This window comes from Bombina bombina, chromosome 2, assembly GCF_027579735.1.
Source record: "Bombina bombina isolate aBomBom1 chromosome 2, aBomBom1.pri, whole genome shotgun sequence".
Taxonomy (NCBI): domain Eukaryota; kingdom Metazoa; phylum Chordata; class Amphibia; order Anura; family Bombinatoridae; genus Bombina; species Bombina bombina.
In genome coordinates, this window is record NC_069500.1 from 589,037,618 (window position 1) to 589,059,510 (window position 21,893).

At 38.5% G+C, this 21,893-nt stretch overlaps 1 protein-coding gene across 1 annotated transcript in view; it reads right to left on the reverse strand.

Annotated features, from left to right (window-relative positions):
- The window catches only part of OSTF1 (osteoclast stimulating factor 1), a 113,278-nt gene that overhangs the window by 37,141 nt on the left and 54,244 nt on the right, over nucleotides 1-21,893 (reverse strand). Inside the window, exons 4-5 of the mRNA XM_053702494.1 lie at nucleotides 4,284-4,347; nucleotides 1,768-1,821 (exon numbers count right to left, since the gene is read on the reverse strand). Of these exons, the coding sequence (XP_053558469.1) occupies nucleotides 1,768-1,821; nucleotides 4,284-4,347 (118 nt within the window). The remainder of the gene's footprint in view (nucleotides 1-1,767; nucleotides 1,822-4,283; nucleotides 4,348-21,893) is intronic.

Sequence of the window (21,893 nt, forward strand, 5' to 3'; positions counted from 1 at the left end):
CATTAAAAAAATAAAAAATCATAAAAAGTCACTACCATCATGTTCTCTGTCTTGTGTAAGTTGCTTGACAAATCAATATGAAATACTGATGAGTCGCTGAAAGATTTTAGATAGCATTAGAAGTAAATTTTAGGAGCTGTGACTCCAAAACTCCAGGGATCATAAATATCAACATTACAAAGGGAAAGGAAACTTAACACTTCAATGTTAAGGAGTCAAGATAAATCAGTGGCAGCTAACAAGCTATCAAAAGCATTTCAAAATAAAAGTTTGTGAATCTACCATAAATAACATGATTTTAAAATGCTATCAAATATTCTTTATCCAAGGTCAAAAGACCTATCTCCCAGTACACTAGCATTATTAATTTACGCTCTACTATAACACTGGAATTGTTAATACCGTTAGTGAATCTGTAGCATCAAGAATCTCGCGGTAGCAATAAGCTTGTAAAGGCTGGTTATTTATCGCGCGCCTGCAAAAAGGCAAATTTCCCTATTTACAGACGCGTAATAAATTAGCGCTCCACTTGTAATCTAGCCCTTAATTGGATAGCTTGCCGGTTATTGATTCATTTCTGCTTTCTCCGCTTGATGGACATAGGACACATTCTTAATCTTTACCTTGTAGAGCACTGGAGGGGTGCGTATTGTATCATTCCATTATACTGTATAAGAGATATTAGATTAATTATTTAGCTAGATTGCTTCCTTAGGGGTTATCTGTATGATTGTTAGGACACTCATTGAATATATAAGATAAAGTGTTTAGCGTGCTTAAAGGGACACTGTAACCAAAATTTTTCTTTCTTGATTCAGATTGAGCATGAAATTTTAAGCAACTTTCTAATTTACTCCTATTTTCAATTTTTCTTCGTTCTCTTGCTATCATTATTTGAAAAAGAAGGCATCTAAGCTTTTTTTGGTTTCAGTACTCTGGACAGCACTTTTTTATTGGTGGATGAATTTATCCACCAATCAGCAAGGACAACCCAGGTTGTTCACCAAAAATGGGCCGGCATCTAAACTTACATTCTTGCATTTCAAATAAAGATACTAAGAGAATGAAGAAAAATTGATAATAGGAGTAAATTAGAAAGTTGCTTAAAATTTCATGCTCAATCTGAATCACGAAAGAAAAATTTTGGTTACAGTGTCCCTTTAATATATGATTTAAGTGCTGGTTGCATGGTGGCACTGTTCCAAATGTGAGGGGGCTCCAAAAGGGACCAGCACCACCATCCAGCAACCACTAGTAAAAATGGTCCTGGGAGAGACTGGGGAGGCAGTGGTCCATATCAAGAGAGCGGAGTATGGTTTACTTGTTTCTATACTGTAATCTCCTATTGCTACTGTATTTGCAGATTGTTATATTGTTTAATCAATGTTTGAATGAATCTTTATCCGTATTCTATCTAATCCTTTGACAATACTGGTTTTTATATAAAAATCTTTGGGGTCTTTTTATGAGCAATATATTGCAATGTACGTGCCTCTACTTCACATCCAAAACCCAGCACAGCTACATAAACAGCTCTCAAGCTAAAATTTGCCTTTCTAAAATTATTTGAGGGACCTCACAGTACTGACCTGACTTCTTAGATAATCTCTCCAGAGCAGACAGGTTTATATCATCAGGCAGCTAATATGGTTAAGATCTTTGTCAAAACATCTTAATAATATGATAATTAATAACACATTTTGTTCATATTGCCAAGCCCTTTCCTTGTTGGCTGTTTTGAGACTTTATAGACAGATGAGCACACACCTCTTTTCGCAGCTTCATGCAGTGGGTTATCTATAGACTCCGCCTGTTCAGCAACTAAGAGGAAGAAGAACAAATCACTATCAGTTATGTTAGTCCCAACGGTTTTCAGATTAACGTTTATTGTTAAATTGTATATTATTATCAGTAATTAAATATTTAGCTTTGACAGCGCATTAGTTCAAGACACAGAATAACAATCTTGTTTTGCGTACAATTAACTTCTACCAATACAATTTTGTGAAATAAAATACACTTATAAATAAAGTCTGCAGACGAAAACTGCAATATTAAGGACCAGTATTGTTTTTTTCATGTGTCATTATTATAATAATAATATGGAAGTCCAAGCATAATAAATGTTTTTTATCAAGTTTATATGTAATAAAGAATAATACATAAATAAGATTAGATCCTACCCCTGGCGCTGCAGTCATGTATACAAACGATATCAATCTCATAGCACTGCAGCCCATCTTTCAGCACCATACACACACCAGAACTATAAATAGACCTTGCACATGCAGCTTCTGACAGCCTCATAAACACTTATTCACTCTTACCCCCCCCCAGACTTTTAACTATATCACAGCCAAATGTCCACAGCACCTTAGTGTTTAAATCATCTTATTTTATTAGTCACATATGAAAACAATGGGACTTTTCAGGTAACCCCCTTTAATCACACCATTATGGGGGTGACCCCCGAAACGTCACATTGTTTTCATATGTGCCTAATAAAATAAGATGATTGAAACACTAAGGTGCTGTGGAATGGTGTATGGACTAGAGCTGGGACTTCTCCTGCACCATATACATTTTTTTAGATAGCCTTTTTTTGTCGGTGTGGTGTTACTTGTAAAATGGTGTTGGGAAATTTCTTTGTCTGATAAAGAGCTGTCACTTTAGGGCAATGCCCTACAAAAAGTCATTTTAAATGGCTATTGCCATAGTTCAGTATTAGTATAGGTTTTTTTATTTTGGGGTGGGGGTTTTTAAGTGGAGCTTTAGTTTTAGAATAGGTAGAACTGTTTTGGGTTTTTTTAATCAGGTAAGGTTAGATTTTTTTAGAGGGCAACTTAGGGGGTGTTAGGTTAGAAGATTAGATGTTAGTGAGTATTTTGTGGTGGGGTTTCTAGCTGTTTAGGGGTTAATAATGTAGAGTGGTACTTTGCAATGAGGGTTGTGGAAGTTAAGGAGTTAATAGTGTAGAAAGGTAGTTTGAGATGGGGATGTGGCAGTTTAGGGGTTTTAGAGTAGTGGGGCAGTTTGTGATATGGGAGTTGTGGCAGTTTAGGGGGTACATGGTATAGCAGGTACTTTGTGGAGGGTACTTTGTGGTGGGCTATGTGGCAGGTTAGTGTAGTGGGTACTTTCCGGTGGCTATGTGGTCGGGTTAAGCGTTACTAGAGTAGAGGGCTTATGGTGATTCGGGTAAGCGCGCATTCATGTCTATCAGGGAGTACGTTAACGCGGTCGTGTTATTCTAACTTTTGTGCGCGTTGGTTTAGCACACGGGCAATCTTTTTTCTATTAACTCATGATACACCCGCTAACCGATACACCCAAAAAGCAGAAGTCGAGTGGAGTTAGCGTGCGAGTGGGAGGGGTAACTTCCACTCGTAATCTAGCCCATAGACTAGTGTTGTAACCCCCATGACAGCAACATAAAAACAGTGATTTATTTTTTATTTATTTTTTTATCTATTCCATCCATGGTTGCCAGGAACACAGATTAGTACATGGGCAGGAATGGTTTACTTCTGGGCCATAGCTATAATGCATAGAAGCATAGGAGGCCTTTAAAAATGTAGATAAAAAACTAAAATGTCCAGTCTTTTTGCACCGATTTTACTGAACAGTCTCCTAAAATACTGGATTGTTCAGTTTAATACTGGACACCTGGAATCCCTATGTGCAGTGGGGAATGAATATCTGGTTGCTATTCTGTTGCATTCTGCATGGCATTTTAATTCAATCATAATCCCACAATTTAGATCATACAGATTGGTTAATTTCATGAAAAACAAATCAAATCCATTTATGGTACTTAATGGGACACTGTACAATAGATATTTTTTTGCATAAATGTTTTGTAGATGATCCGTTTATAAAGCCCATCTGGGAGTGTTTTTGTAACAATGTATAGATTTGCTTATTTTTTTTTTTAATAACGATGTGCTGACTTGCACGCTCTTATCAAAGCACCAAAGTATCAGATGTCTACAGACCCCTACTTGTGTAATGGTTCTTTTTCTTATGCAGGGGAGGGTCTGCTCTTCCTGCTATCTCAGCCCCTTTCAGTGGGTGTCTCAGCCTAAACCTTATCAACAGTGCTAAACTAGGCGCTTCAACGTAAGTTTTTAAAATGTTTTATACTGGATTTTTAGATCAGTATCTGTGCATATTCTTCTTTACAGTAGTGACTATTACATGAAGTTATATAAAATATTGGTGTATACTGTCCCTTTAAAAACTATATGCTTTCATATGTGTGACATTATTTTGCAAAAACTTACCATAGTTGCTTGGTATCAGGCCTGTTTTTCCTTTGCAAGTACCTTTCCACCAATTTGTATCGCTCTGGAAAAATAAACATTTGTATTTAGAAATAAATTCAAAAAATAAAATTAAATATTTTAAAGAGGTATCCAATTAAAGGAAAACTTTTAGCATATATCAGCAAACCGTGCATTGCAAAAGACATTTTTTTAAATCATCAATGTCCTTTTGTTAGCACATTTACAAAATTTTGCAAATCAAGAGCAGTTCAAACGTACACCTCTTAAAAAAACATAATTTATGTAAGAACTTACCTGATAAATTCATTTCTTTCATATTGGCAAGAGTCCATGAGCTAGTGACGTATGGGATATACAATCCTACCAGGAGGGGCAAAGTTTCCCAAACCTCAAATGCCTATAAATACACCCCTCACCACACCCACAATTCAGTTTAACGAATAGCGAAATAGTGGGGTGAAAAAAAAATAAGGTGTAAAAAGGCATACAAAAAGAGAAACTGGAAATAAAATTGTGTTTTTATACAAAAACCATAACCACCATAAAAAGGTTGGGCCTCATGGACTCTTGCCAATATGAAAGAAATGAATTTATTAGGTCAATTCTTAAATAAATTTAGTTTTCTATCATGTAATTGGCAAGAGTCCATGAGCTAGTGACGTATGGGATAGAAATACCCAAGATGTGGGTGACCACAGAAGAGTCACTAGAAAGGGAGGGATAAAACAAAAACAGCTATTTCTGCTGCAAAAATTAAATCCACAAAACAATAAGTCTCTCATAAATTTCAAGAAAAAAAACTTAAATCATAAGCAGAAGAATCAAACTGAAACAGCTGCCTGAAGAACTTTTCTACCAAAGACTGCTTCAGAAGAAGCAAATACATCAAAATTGTAAAATGTAGTAAACGTATGCAAAGAAGACCAAGTTGCTGCTTTGCAAATCTGATCAACCGAAGCTTCATTCTTAAAAGCCCAAGAAGTGGCGACTGATCTAGTAGAATGAGCTGTAATTCTCTGAGGCGGAGACTGTCCCGCCTCCAAATAAGCCTTGTGAATCAAAAGCTTTAACCAAGATGCCAAATAAATGACAGAGGCTTTTTGACCTTTCCTAGGACCAGAAAAAACAACAAACAAATAGACTAGAAGTCTTCCTGAAATCTTTAGTAGCTACGACATAATATGTCAAAGCCCTTACAACATCCGAAGAATGTAAAGATCTTTCAAGAGTATTCTTAGGATAAGGACAGAACAACAATTTCCCTACTAATGTTGTTCAAATTCACAACCTTAGGAAGAAATTTAAACAAAGTCCACAAAAGAGCCTTATCCTGATGGAAAATCAGAAAAGGAGACTCACAGGAGAGAGCAGACAATTCAGACACTCTTGTAGCAGAAAAGATAGCCAAAAGGAACAACACTTTCCAAGAAAGTAGTTTCATATCCAAAGAATGCATAGGCACAAAAGGAGGAGCCTGCAAAGCCTTCAAAACCAAATTAAGACTGCAAGGAAGAGAGGTTGATTTAACAACAGGCTTGATATGAACCAAAGCCTGAACAAAATGGTGAATATCAGGAAGCTTAGCAATCTTTCTATGAAATAAAACAGAAAGAGCAAAGATTTGTCCCTTCAAAGAACTTGCAGACAAACCTTTATCCAAACCATCCTGAAGAAACTGTAAAATTCTAGGAATTCTAAAAGCATGCCAAGAGAATTTATGAGAATGAGAAGAACACCATGAAATATAGGTTTTCCAAACCCGATGATAAATCTTCCTTGAAACAGACTTACGAGCCTGTAGCATAGTATTAATCACTGAGTCACAGAAACCTCTATGACTAAGTACTAAGCATTCAATTTTCATACCTTCAAATTTAACGATTTGAGATCCTGATGGAAAAACGGCCCTTGAGACAGAAGGTCTGGCCTTAAAGGAAGTGGCCAAGGTTGGAAACTTGACATCCGGACAAGATCCGCAAACCAAAATCTGTGAGGCCATGCTGGTGCTATCAGAAACACATGCGATTGTTCTAATATGATCTTGGAGATCACCCTTGGAAGAAGAACTAGAGGCTGAAAAAACAGGTTGGTAAAACCAAGGAACTGCTAACGCATCCACCATCTCCGCCTGAGGATCCCTGGACCTGGAAAGGTACCTGGGAAGCTTCTTGTTTAGATGGGAAGCCATGAGATCTATTTTGGGGAGACCCCACATCTGTACAATCTGACAAAATACATCCGGATGGAGAGACCACTCCCCTGGATGTAAAGACTGACGACTGAGATAATCCGCTTCCCAATCGTCTACACCTGGGATATGTATCGCAGAAATTAGACAGGAGTTGGATTCCGCCCAAGAAAGTTGAATGTTGGGATTTAAGTATATCAACTGTGATATCAGAGTATAATCCCTGCACCATTGATTCAGCATGCAAAGCTGCAGATGTCTCATAAGAAAATGAGCAAAGGGAATCGCGCCCGATGCTGCAGTCATGAGACCTAAAACTTCCATGCACGTAGCCACTGAAGGGAATGATCGAGACTGAAGGTTTTGACAGGCAGAATGATGGAGGAATAAAAAGTAAAAAATGAATAAAATTAAAACAGGTTGGAAATATCTAAAAATATACAAGAATCTAGTATTCTAGTAAAAGTATCTTACAATCTCCAACAATGTGTAAAATACTTTTACTAGAATACTAGATTGTTAGATCCTCCATAATTCTAACAGCAGTCCATGCTGTGTCTTATCTATATCAAGAATTATGCTGTTTTTTATTAGTCATTTATCTGATTTTATCAGCTTGTTAATTTATCTCGTCATTCTGATTATTTTTAACCTCTTCAGATGATCATTCTTTTAATCATATGTTTATATATTATATTTTTTTAGTGATTTTTTAGCCATGTATTTCTTATCAGAAAAAAAAATTTCTCATGTAATTTTAACCATGTACTTTTTAATCGTATCTTTATTGTGTATTTTTAACCATGTAAAATCATGTATCATGTCTTATGGCACAAATGCCATTTATGACTTTAGACCTCTAGTCTCCCACTACTGTTTAATCTGAGCCAGTGATATCCTAATATTTATTTATTTAATTATTTATTAATTCATGGAATCCCCGTTCATTCACCAGTTTTCCGCTCTCCATTAAAATATACCATATAGGCTCACATCCAATTGGATTATATTGTCCGACAACCCAAATAGACTAATAGCTTTGCATATATCTGGAAGTGACGATACAGGAAACACGTCACTTCCGGTTACGCTTTACATATGGATATCGCCAACCAGGGTTGTTTTGGATGAGGACGTTATCATTGCAGACATCCGGAAGTGACGATACAGGATAATACGTCACTTCCGGTTTCGCACTGTATACGGGTTTTGCCAGCCAGGGCTAATCTTGGAGGTTGAAGTTGTTATAACATCGGACACCCCTTCCGGGTTAAGCACGGCACTCTGTGGCGCCAATTACAAAGTGTTTTGGCGCGAAAGTTCAGTTAATGCCATTGGCTGGATATCCTTATTTAAGGGACTTTAACATAACAAGCCGATATCAGTCTTGAGAAAGGTCCCAGGAGAGGACCGAAACGCGTAGACTATACCACCGATATCACGGCTCAGATTCTATTGGTAAGCTCATAAACTATTTATTCACATGGTTATTAGCTTTATTGCATTATGTTTGTTTATTTTCTTTTAGGGCTCCAACTTCACTTGTGTAATAGACTTGTGAATTTTCTTGTGGATTTCCTCTAAGAAGAGATGCTATTCATCTAGCATTACCCAACTATAGGATATAGGCTTTTTGTATTATTTGACTTTTTGATTAGGCTCTACAGCTTTGGATTATATATTTTTAGATGGCAAGTTGACATTTTTAGATTTCTAGTGGAGACTATTGCTAGTATCACACAATCTGCCTTTGATGGAATAATCATTGTTTTTTATATCATCTGATTGTCTTTACTTTTTATATAATTAAAATATTTTTATGTGATTAAATCTCTCTTTAACCTTTAGATTCCACCTTAAGCTTTTCTAACCTCCTTCTGGAGGTTATTTTAGCGCTCCCCTGCCGCATACTTTTCTACAAAAGGCAGAATAGTCCTTATAGTCACCATCTTGAAAGTTGGGACCCTTACAAATTGATTAAAAAAACTTCAGATCCAGAACTGGTCTGAAAGAATTTTCCTCCTTTGGGACAATGAATAGATTTGAATAAAAACCCAGACCCTGATCCAGAATTGGAACTGGTACAATTACTCCTGAAACACACTTCAGAAAGGCCTGAGCTTTCACAGGATTTGTTGGAACGTGAGAGAGAAAAAATCATCTCACAGGAGGTCTTATTCTGAAACCTATTCGATACTCCTGAGAGACAATATTCTGAATTCAATTATTCTGAATGGAACCTGCCCAAACGTCTTGAAATAATTTCAATCTGCCCCCCACCAGCAGAACTGGATTGAAGGCCGCACCGTCATGCAGTCTTGGGGGCTGGTTTTGGTTTCTTTTAAGGCTTGGATTCATTCCAACTCGAGGATGGCTTCAAATTGGAGCCAGGTTCCTTAGGGGAAGGAGTGGTTTTCTGTTCTCTATTCTGACTAAAGGAATGAAAAACTCCCTCCCCCCTCCCCCAGTAATAGTGGAAATAATAGAATCCAACTGTGAGCCAAACAATTTATTGCCCTGGAAGGTTAGCGATAGTAACCTAGATTTAGATACCATGTCAGCATTCCATGATTTGAGCCATAAAACTCTTCTAGCTAAAATAGCCAAAGACATAGATTTAACATTAATCGTGATGATATCAAAAATAGCATCACAGATAAAATAATTAGCATGTTCAAGCAAACAAACAATGCTATGCAAATCAGAGTCTTTTTCCCGTTGTGCTAAGCTATCCGACCAAAAAGTTGATGCAGCCACAACATCAGCCATAGAAATGGCAGGTCTGAGAATATAGCCAGAATGCAGATAAGCTTTCCTTAGATAAGATTCAATTTTCCTATCTAAAGGATCCTTAAAGGGACAGTCTAGTATAAATTAAACTTTCATTATTCAAATAGAACTTTTAATTTTAATCAACTTTCCAATTTACTTTTATCATCAAATTAGCTTTTTTCTCTTGGTATTGTTCGTTTAAACTAAACATATGCAAATTTCTAAGCCTTTGAGGGCTGCCTCTTATCACATGCTTTTTAAATCTCTTTTCAACACAAAGACAGAAAGTACACGTGGGCCATATAGATAACACTGTGTTTAGGCAAAGGGGGTTATTTAAGATTTAGCACAAAACAATGCTAAATATAAGACAATAGATAATAAACAGTCACAGTCATCTGATCAGGGGGCTGGAAGAAGGTTCCTAGATACAAGGTAATCACAGAGGTAAAAAGTATATTAACTATGTTGGTTATGCAAAACTGGGGAATGGGTAATAAAGGGATTATCTATCTTTAAAAACAATAACAATTCTATCCTTGTTATCCTTCTGTCCCTTTAAAGAAGTACTATATTCCATAGGAATAGTAGTACGTTTAGCAAGAGTAGAAATGGCCCCATCAACCTTAGGGACTTTTTCCCAAAACTCTAATTTAGCTACTGGCAAAGGATACAACTTTTTAAACCTTGAAGAAGGAACAAAAGAAGTACCAGGCTTAGACCATTCCTTAGACCATCACATCAGAAATAGCATCAGGAACAGGAAAAAACCTCTGGAGTAGTCACAGGAGGTTTATAGACAGAATTTAAATGTTTACTGGATTTATTATCAAGAGGACCAGACTCCTCAATATCCAAAGTTATCAACACTTCTTTTAACAAAAAACAAATATACTCAATCTTAAAAAGATAAGATGATTTATCAGTGTCAATGTCTGAAGTAGGATCTTCTGAATCAGAGAGATCCTCATCAGAGGAGGATATATCAGTATGTTGCCGGTCATTACAAATTTCATCAGTATTATGAGAAGTTTTAAAAGACCTTTTACGTTTATTTGAAGGCGGTATAGCAGCCATAGCCTTCTGTATCGCATCAGCAATATCATTTTTCATATCAACAGGGATATCATGTACTTTAGATATTGAAGGAACAACAGATACTGTACTAGCACTAATAGGAACCTTTTCTGCATGCAAAAGCTTATCATGACAACTGTTACATACTACATCTGGAGATATAAATCTCCACTAGTTTACAACAGATATACTTAGCTTTGGTAGAACTGTGTTCAGACAGCATGGTTCCTACAGCAGCTTCTGAGACAGGATCAGATTGAGACATCTTGTAAAAGAAAAAATAACATTTAAACAGAAATATCTTATTTCCACATAGAGCAGTTTCAGGAATGGGAAAAATGGGAAAAATGCAAATGCTAAAATTGGCAAAAAAAAGCAAATAGCATAGCCCTCTGAGCATAAAGAAGGCAAGAAGCATATAGGAAGTGAGGTAAAACAAAAATAAATATTTTTGGTGCCAAGAATGACGCAAAAGGAAGTTGAGAATTTTTTTGGCGCCAACAAACATCCAGAAATGACGCAACTCGCGTCATAACAAACACAATTTTGCGTCAAACAACCTAGCGTCAACTATGACGCAGGAAATTACTAACTTGCATCATTACAGATGCACATTTGCGCCAAAAAATTCTAGCGCCAAGAATGACGCAATAAATAACACCATTTTGCGCCCTCGCAAGCCTAAATTTGGCCGAAAGTTTTTTTTAAAGAAAAAACAAGTCAAATGAAAAAAAAAAAAGACTATACCCCAGGACAAACTTCCTAAAACATGATTCCCATAACGAAACTGCCAGACTGCAAAGGGAAATACACATGGACCTGACTCATGGCAAATATAAGTAAAATACATATATTTAAAACGTTATACATAAAGCGCTAAACCATAGCTGAGAGTGTCTTAAATAATGATACATACTTACCGAAAGACGCCCATCCACATATAGCAGATAGCCAAACCAGTACTGAAAGCTATCAGCAGAGGTAATGGTATATAAGAGTATATCGTCGATCTGAAAAGGGAGGTATGAGATGAATCCCTACGACCGATAACAGAGAACCCTTGAAAAGATTTCCCGAGAGGGAAACCAAAAAATCAAACAGGCGATACTCACTTCACATCCCTCTGACAAACACTGTACTCTGAGATGAATTGGGCTTCAGAATGCTTAGAAGTGCTCATCACAGAAGAAATCATAAAAATCAAGCACAAACTTACTTCACCACCTCCATAAGAGGCAAAGTTTGTAAAACTGAATTGTGGGTGTGGTGAGGGGTGTATTTATAGGCGTTTGGGAAACTTTGCCCCTCCTGGTAGGATTGTATATCCCATACGTCACTAGCTCATGGACTCTTGCCAATTACATGAAAGAAAGCTTAGTACACTGGTTTTCAAACTTGTCCTCGGGCCTCCCTAACAGGCCACATATTTTGAGGATATCTGAACTAGAGCACAGGTGAAATAATCAGCTCATAAGTAACCATGGTTATTTTCCCTGCTCTCATCCAAAGTAATGTTGAAAACCTGGCCTGTTGGGGAGGCCTGAGAACAGGTTTGAAAACAAGTATCTTAGTATTATCCCTGTTTCTAGTCTCTTTTGCTGTGTGACAAACATAAATGTGCTCTAATCTAACAAATCATTGGGTAGAACAGACTCAGGTTTAATTCACAATACTTAAAAGGACATTAAACATCTATTACTTGTATAATGTCCCACGCTCCCTACTGAGACCAAAACGCAAATTTATTAAACAGTAAATGCTGCTAATCAAATAGCTGCTTTAGTCAATTTGCTGTATTTTGAAAACCCATATTACAGATTTGGCCTCTCTAGGGAGCTTGGGATAAAGCACATTTTGTACACAAAACCAAGAGATGATTAATGTCCCTTTAAAGGGAAAGTTTACCCTTAATTTTTCTCCCCTTAAATTTGTTAACAGTGATCCATTTTACCTGCTGAAGTGTATTATTCTGCGAGTGCCTATAGTGGTAAAACTACAATCTCTCTATAGAGCACACTGGTTCTTGCCCTGCTAACTGGTAAGAACACTAATCCATTTGGGAATTTATAAATATATATATATATATATATATATATATATATATATATATATATATATATATATATATATATATATATATAGTCTGGCACTTGCTTGCAAGCACACAGCTAGATTAAAGTGATAGTCAACAATAGCGTGGGGCACTTTAATTCATGAAGTATAAGATACTTCATGCAGAAAGTGCCTTTATTCATTTCAACCGTTCGCCGTTCTTAGCAGCTACAGCAGCCCACGGCCCAAAATTTTTTTGCGCTAAGAGATGACGTTTTCACCTCTTAGCCAATAACCGTGTGGTAAATCCAGTTTGGCGCCCACTGGGAGCCGAATTTACCGCACGGCTATTTGCTAAGAGGTGAAAACGTCACCTCTTAGCAAAATAGTTTTTTGCCGTGGGCTGCTGTAGCAGCTAAGAACGGCGAACGGTTGAAACGAATAAAAGCACTTTCTGCATGAAGTATCTTATACTTCATGAATGAAAGTGCCCTTTATTTGTCATTTCAAAAATGCTATGATTGACTTTCACTTTAAAAGCAAAATGGAAGATTTAGTTACAGAATTTGACCCAATAGTGATAGGTCCAGGACGATGTCAAGGTTTCTTCCTCATTGGGTCCCTAACCTACAGACACACAATGCATGCCTTCAACAAAACACACAGAGGCACACACAAGGGTGATACAGGCCCTTTGTAATTTCCCTAGACACATACAAAACCTTTGTCTAGTTACAAAGGGCATGTGTCACCCTTGTTTGTAGATTAGTGTGTTTGGTTGAAGGCATGATTTGTGTTGCCGTAGGTTAGGAACCCAGGGAGGGAGAGACCTTGACGTGGTCCTGGGCCTATCACCATATGGCCAAATGCTGTATCTAACTCTTCCAATTTGCTTTTATTCTAGTTGTGTGCTTGCAAGAGAGTGCCAGACTTTCTGTGTGTTGCATTGATAATTTTGTTTTGTAATTTTCCCTATGGGCTTTGCACCCAGGCTTGTCTGGGCTTAACCGCCTGAATCCCTGAAAGCTGTGCAGCTGGCTGTGAGTACTGATGACCACCCAGGGCTGTGAGTTATGAAGGGTCATAGGATGTATACGCAGTCCGGTTTGAGAGTGCAGTCGATTTCTGTGTTTATATATATTAATCATATCAATGAGAACACCCAGTAACAAAGTGGAAATCCTGCTTGAAATACCCTATGTAGTATAAGCCAGTCTCAAAATTGTACAGTCACCTGTATAATACAAATACACTGTTGGCTTATAGAGCTGCAAGTTGCAAAAACTCCTAAATAGTCTAGTCAAAATGAAACTTTCATAATTCAGATAGAGCATGCAATATTAAGCAACTTTCTAATTTACTGCTAATATCAATTTTTCTTCGTTCTCTTGGTATCTTTATTTGAAAAAGCAAGAATGTAAGATTAGGAGCCGGACCATTTTTGGTTCAGCACCTGGGTAGCGCTTGCTGGTGTCTAAATGTAGCCACCAATCATAAAAGTTTAATTTTGACTAGACCATTTCTTAACTTTGCTATTGTTGTGTATTAGGAGTACTTAACCCCTTAATGACCGCAGCACTTTTCCATTTTCTGTCCGTTTGGGACCAAGGCTATTTTTACATTTCTGCGGTTTGTGTTTAGCTGTAATTCTCCTCTTACTCATTTACTGTACCCACACATATTATATACCGTTTTTCTCGCCATTAAGTGGACTTTCTAAAGATACCATTATTTTCATCATATCTTATAATTAACTATAAAAAAAATTATATAATATGAGAAAAAAATGGAAAAAAACACACTTTTTCTAACTTTGACCCCCAAAATCTGTTACACATCTACAACCACCAAAAAACACCCATGCTAAATAGTTTCTAAATTTTGTCCTGAGTTAAGAAATACCCAATGTTTACATGTTCTTTGCTTTTTTTGCAAGTTATAGGGCCATAAATACAAGTAGCAGTTTGCTATTTCCAAACCCCTTTTTTTAAAAATTAGCGATAGTTACATTAGAGCACTGATATCTTTCAGGAATCCCTGAATATCCCTTGACATGTATATATTTTTTTTTAGAAGACAACCCAAAGTATTGATCTAGGCCCATTTTGGTATATTTCATGCCACCATTTCACCGCCAAATGCAATCAAATAAAAAAAAAATGTTCACTTTTTCACAATTTTGTTCACAAACTTTAGGGGGTCGATCCGATATAAAGCGTCGCCCGCAAAAGCCGGCGACGCCAATATTTGCGCGGATTTGGTATCACATATACGGCGTAACCTAGAAGTTACGCGCGTATATTTCTGCCGTCGCCCGTAGTTTTTTGGGCCATAGGCAGGTATACCAAACCCGCGCAGTTTGGTATCCAATATGCAGCGTAAGGACTTACGTGGCGAAAATGGAGAAAACTTACTCCATTTTCACCTCGCCACAAAAAGCAGCCGTAAGAAGCCTTACGCTGACTATTGGAGCCCCGTAACTCCCTAAACTAACTAGAAAATAAACCTAACACCTAACGCATGCGCAATGTCTATCTCCCTGTCAACTGCGATCTGCTAAAATAAACCTAACACCTAACGCATGCGCAATGTCTATCTCCCTGTCAACCGCAATCCCCCCCCCCTGAAATCCCTAATAAAGTTATTACCCCCTAAACCGCCGCTCACGGACCCCGCCGCCATCTACATAAACTAACCCCCTACTGTGAGCCTCTAAAACCGCCGCCATCTACCTTATCTATCCCCTAATCTGACCCCTTACACCGCCGCCACCTATATAAAAATTATTAACCCCTAATGTAAGCCCCTTACACCGCCGCCATCTCTATTAAAATGATTAACCCCTAATTTAATTTACCTACCCCGCCGCCAGCTATATTATCTATATTAACCCTAAGTATATTATAGTTAATATAGGTATTACATTATATATATTAACTATATTAACCCTAATTATATTAGGGTTAATATAGTTAATATAGTTACTATAGTATTTATATTAACTATATTAACTCTATCTAACCCTAACTAAATTTATATTAAATTAATCTAATTTATTTATAAACTAAAATATTCCTATTTAAATCTAAATACTTACCTATAAAATAAACCCTAAGATAGCTACAATATAATTAATAATTACATTGTAGCTATGTTAGGGTTAATATTTATTTTACAGGTAAATTGTTAATTATTTTAACTAGGTATAATAGATATTAAATAGTTATTAACTATTTAATATCTACCTAGTTAAAATAATTACCCAATTACCTGTAAAATAAATCCTAACCTAAGTTATAAATACACCTACACTATCAATAAATTTAATAAACTACAAACATCTATCTAAAAATACAATTAAATTAACTAAACTAAATTACAAAAAAAAACAAACACTAAATTACAAAAAATAAAAAAAAGATTACAAGATATTTAAGCTAATTACACCTATTCTAAGCCCCCTAATAAAATAATAAACCCCCAAAATAAAAAAAATTCCCTGCCCTATTCTAAATTTAACAAATTTCAAAGCTCTTTACCTTACCAGCCCTTAAAAGGGCCTTTTGTGGGGCATGCCCCAAAGAATTCAGCTCTTTTGCATACAACAAATACAATACCCCCCCCCCCATTACAACCCACCACCCACATACCCCTATTCTAAACCCACCCAAACCCCCCTTAAAAAAGCCTAACACTACCCCCCTGAAGATCTCCCTACCTTGTCTTCACCACACCGGGCCGAACTCCTGATCCGATCCGGGCGATGTCTTCCTCCAAGCGGCAAAGAAGAATTCTTCCTCCGGCGACGTCTTCCTCCAAGCGGCAAAGAAGAATTCTTCCTCCGGCGACGTCTTCCTCCAAGCGGCAGCAAAGTCTTCATTCTTCCGGCGGCATCTTCAATCTTCTTTCTTCGCTCCGCCGCCGCGGAGCATCCATCCCGGCCGACTGCTGAACTTGGAATGAGGTACCTTTAAATGACGTCATCCAAGATGGCGTCCGCCGAATTCCGATTGGCTGATAGGATTCTATCAGCCAATCGGAATTAAGTTAAAAAAATCTGATTGGCTGATTGAATCAGCCAATCAGATTCAAGTTCAATCCGATTGGCTGATCCAATCAGCCAATCAGATTGAGCTCGCATTCTATTGGCTGATCGGAACAGCCAATAGAATGCGAGCTCAATCTGATTGGCTGATTGGATCAGCCAATCGGATTGAACTTGAATCTGATTGGCTGATTCAATCAGCCAATCAGATTTTTTTAACTTAATTCCGATTGGCTGATAGAATCCTATCAGCCAATCGGAATTCGGCGGACGCCATCTTGGATGACGTCATTTAAAGGTACCTCATTCCAAGTTCAGCAGTCGGCCGGGATGGATGCTCCGCGGCGGCGGAGCGAAGAAAGAAGATTGAAGATGCCGCCGGAAGAATGAAGACTTTGCTGCCGCTTGGAGGAAGACGTCGCCGGAGGAAGAATTCTTCTTTGCCGCTTGGAGGAAGACATCGCCCGGATCGGATCAGGAGTTCGGCCCGGTGTGGTGAAGACAAGGTAGGGAGATCTTCAGGGGGGTAGTGTTAGGCTTTTTTAAGGGGGGTTTGGGTGGGTTTAGAATAGGGGTATGTGGGTGGTGGGTTGTAATGGGGGGGGGGGTATTGTATTTGTTGTATGCAAAAGAGCTGAATTCTTTGGGGCATGCCCCACAAAAGGCCCTTTTAAGGGCTGGTAAGGTAAAGAGCTTTGAAATTTGTTAAATTTAGAATAGGGCAGGGAATTTTTTTTATTTTGGGGGTTTATTATTTTATTAGGGGGCTTAGAATAGGTGTAATTAGCTTAAATATCTTGTAATCTTTTTTTTATTTTTTGTAATTTAGTGTTTGGTTTTTTTTTGTAATTTAGTTTAGTTAATTTAATTGTATTTTTAGATAGATGTTAGTAGTTTATTAAATTTATTGATAGTGTAGGTGTATTTGTAACTTAGGTTAGGATTTATTTTACAGGTAATTGGGTAATTATTTTAACTAGGTAGATATTAAATAGTTAATAACTATTTAATATCTATTATACCTAGTTAAAATAATTAACAATTTACCTGTAAAATAAATATTAACCCTAACATAGCTACAATGTAATTATTAATTATATTGTAGCTATCTTAGGGTTTATTTTATAGGTAAGTATTTAGATTTAAATAGGAATATTTTAGTTTATAATATGAATTAGATTAATTTAATATAAATTTAGTTAGGGTTAGATAGAGTTAATATAGTTAATATAAATACTATAGTAACTATATTAACTATATTAACCCTAATATAATTGGGGTTAATATAGTTAATATATATAATGTAATACCTATATTAACTATAATATACTTAGGGTTAATATAGATAACATAGCTGGCGGCGGGGTAGGTAGATTAAATTAGGGGTTAATCATTTTAATAGAGATGGCGGCGGTGTTAGGGGCTCACTTTAGGGGGTTATAGATATAATATAGCTGGCGGCGGGGTACGGGAGCGGCGGTTTAGGGGTTAATAGCTTTTTTATTGTTAGGCTAGTGAGGGGGGATAGCGGATAGAGGGTTAGACAGTGCGGGCTATGTTAGGGAGGCGTGTTAGACAGTGCGGGCTATGTTAGGGAGGCGTGTTAGACAGTGCGGGTGTTTTAAACTTTAGTCAGGTTTTATAGGCGCCGGCAGATTCTAACGTGGCGCAAGTCACTGGCGACGCCAGAAATTTGTACTTACGCAGATTTCTGGACATCGCTGGTTTGTGAGACTTACGGCACGTTAGCATCTGACGGCGACCTATATGGGATGGCTCGAGTTGCGAGCTGAAACTGCGGGCGACGCCGGTTCCCTCGCTTGCGCCGCAAACTGCGATCGATATCGGATCGCGCCCTAGGTTTCTCACTGAAATTATTTACAAACAACTTGTGCAATTATAGCATAAATTGTTGTAAATTCTTCTCTGGGATCCCCTTTGTTCAGAAATAGCAGACATGTATGGCTTTTGTTGTTGCTTTTTGGTAATTAGAAGGGCGCTAAATGCCACTGCGCACCACACGTGTATTATGCCCAGCAGTGAAGGGGTTAATTAGAGAGCATGTAGGGAGCTTCTAGGGTTAATTTTAGCTTTAATGTAGTGTAGTAGACAACCCAAAGTATTGATCTAGGCCCATTTTGGTATATTTCATGCCACCATTTCACCGCCAGATGCGATCAAATGAAAAAAAACGTAATATTTTTCACAATTTTAGGTTTCTCACTGAAATCATTTACAAGCAGCTTGTGCAATTATGGCACAAATGGCTGTAAATGCTTCTCTGGGATCCCCTTTGTTCAGAAATAGCAGACATATATGTCTTTGGCATTGCTTTTTGGTAATTAGAAGGCCGCTAAATGCCGCTGCGCATCACACGTGTATTATGTCTAGCAGTGAAGGGGTTAATTAGGTAGCTTGTAGGGAGCTTGCAGGGTTAATTTTAGCTTTAGTGTAGAGATCAGCCTCCCATCTGACACATCACACCCCCTGATCCCTCCCAAACCGCTCCCTTCCCTCCCCCACCCCACAATTGTCCCCGCCATCTTAAGTACTGGCAGAAAGTCTGCCAGTACAAAAAACATAATTTATGCTTACCTGATAAATTCCTTTCTTCTGTAGTGTGATCAGTCCACGGGTCATCATTACTTCTGGGATATTACTCCTCCCCAACAGGAAGTGCAAGAGGATTCACCCAGCAGAGCTGCATATAGCTCCTCCCCTCTACGTCACTCCCAGTCATTCGACCAAGGACCAACGAGAAAGGAGAAGCCAAGGGTGTAGTGGTGACTGGAGTATAATTTAAAAATATTTACCTGCCTTAAAAAACAGGGCGGGCCGTGGACTGATCACACTACAGAAGAAAGGAATTTATCAGGTAAGCATAAATTATGTTTTCTTCTGTTAAGTGTGATCAGTCCACGGGTCATCATTACTTCTGGGATACCAATACCAAAGCAAAAGTACACGGATGACGGGAGGGATAGGCAGGCTCTTTATACAGAAGGAACCACTGCCTGAAGAACCTTTCTCCCAAAAATAGCCTCCGAGGAAGCAAAAGTGTCAAATTTGTAAAATTTGGAAAAAGTATGAAGCGAAGACCAAGTTGCAGCCTTGCAAATCTGTTCAACAGAGGCCTCATTCTTAAAGGCCCAAGTGGAAGCCACAGCTCTAGTAGAATGAGCTGTAATTCTTTCAGGAGGCTGCTGTCCAGCAGTCTCATAAGCTAAACGAATTATGCTACGAAGCCAAAAAGAAAGAGAGGTAGCAGAAGCCTTTTGACCTCTCCTCTGACCAGAGTAAACGACAAACAGGGAAGACGTTTGTCGAAATTCCTTAGTTGCCTGTAAGTAAAATTTTAGGGCACGAACTACATCCAGATTGTGCAGAAGACGTTCCTTCTTCGAAGAAGGATTTGGACACAAAGAAGGAACAACAATCTCTTGATTCATATTCCTGTTAGTGACTACCTTAGGTAAGAACCCAGGTTTAGTACGCAGAACTACCTTATCCGAATGAAAAATCAAATAAGGAGAATCACAATGTAAGGCTGATAATTCAGAGACTCTTCGAGCCGAGGAAATAGCCATTAAAAATAGAACTTTCCAAGATAACAACTTTATATCAATGGAATGAAGGGGTTCAAACGGAACGCCCTGTAAAACGTTAAGAACAAGGTTTAAACTCCATGGCGGAGCAACAGTTTTAAACACAGGCTTAATCCTGGCCAAAGCCTGACAAAAAGCCTGAACGTCTGGAACTTCTGACAGACGTTTGTGCAACAGAATGGACAGAGCTGAGATCTGTCCCTTTAATGAACTAGCAGATAAACCCTTTTCTAAACCTTCTTGTAGAAAAGACAATATCCTAGGAATCCTAACCTTACTCCAAGAGTAACCTTTGGATTCGCACCAATATAGGTATTTACGCCATATCTTATGGTAAATCCTTCTGGTAACAGGCTTCCTAGCCTGTATTAAGGTATCAATAACTGACTCAGAAAACCCACGTTTTGATAAAATCAAGCGTTCAATTTCCAAGCAGTCAGCTTCAGAGAAGTTAGATTTTGATGTTTGAAAGGACCCTGTATCAGAAGGTCCTGTTTCAGAGGTAGAGACCAAGGTGGACAGGATGACATGTCCACCAGGTCTGCATACCAAGTCCTGCGTGGCCATGCAGGTGCTATTAGAATAACTGATGCTCTCTCCTGTTTGATTCTGGCAATCAATCGAGGAAGCATCGGGAAGGGTGGAAACACGTAAGCCATCCTGAAGTCCCAAGGTGCTGTCAGGGCATCTATCAGGACTGCTCCTGGATCCCTGGATCTGGACCCGTAACGAGGAAGCTTGGCGTTCTGTCGAGACGCCATGAGATCTATCTCTGGTTTGCCCCAATGACGAAGTATTTGAGCAAAGACCTCCGGATGAAGTTCCCACTCCCCCGGATGAAAAGTCTGAAGACTTAAGAAATCCGCCTCCCAGTTCTCCACTCCCGGGATGTGGATTGCTGACAGGTGGCAAGAGTGAGACTCTGCCCAGCGAATTATCTTTGATACTTCCATCATTGCTAGGGAGCTTCTTGTCCCTCCCTGATGGTTGATGTAAGCTACAGTCGTGATGTTGTCCGACTGAAACCTGATGAACCCCCGAGTTGTCAACTGGGGCCAAGCCAGGAGGGCATTGAGAACTGCTCTCAATTCCAGAATGTTTATTGGTAGGAGACTCTCCTCCTGACTCCATTGTCCCTGAGCCTTCAGAGAATTCCAGACGGCACCCCAACCTAGAAGGCTGGCGTCTGTTGTTACAATTGTCCAGTCTGGCCTGCTGAATGGCATCCCCCTGGACAGATGTGGCCGAGAAAGCCACCATAGAAGAGAATTTCTGGTCTCTTGATCCAGATTCAGAGAAGGGGACAAGTCTGAGTAATCCCCATTCCACTGACTTAGCATGCACAGTTGCAGTGGTCTGAGGTGTAAGCGTGCAAAGGGTACTATGTCCATTGCCGCTACCATTAAGCCGATTACCTCCATGCATTGAGCCACTGACGGGTGTTGAATGGAATGAAGGGTGTGGCAAGCACTTTGAAGTCTTGTTAACCTGTCTTCTGTCAGGTAAATCTTCATTTCTACAGAATCTATAAGAGTCCCCAGGAAGGGAACTCTTGTGAGTGGAACGAGTGAACTTTTCTTTTCGTTCACCTTCCATCCATGTGACCTTAGAAATGCCAGTACTAACTCTGTATGAGACTTGGCAGTTTGAAAGCTTGAAGCTTGTATCAGAATGTCGTCTAGGTACGGAGCTACCGAGATTCCCCGTGGTCTTAGTACCGCCAGAAGAGCACCCAGAACCTTTGTGAAGATTCTTGGAGCTGTAGCCAATCCGAATGGAAGAGCTACAAACTGGTAATGCCTGTCTAGGAAGGCAAACCTTAGGTACCGGTAATGATCTTTGTGAATCGGTATGTGAAGGTAAGCATC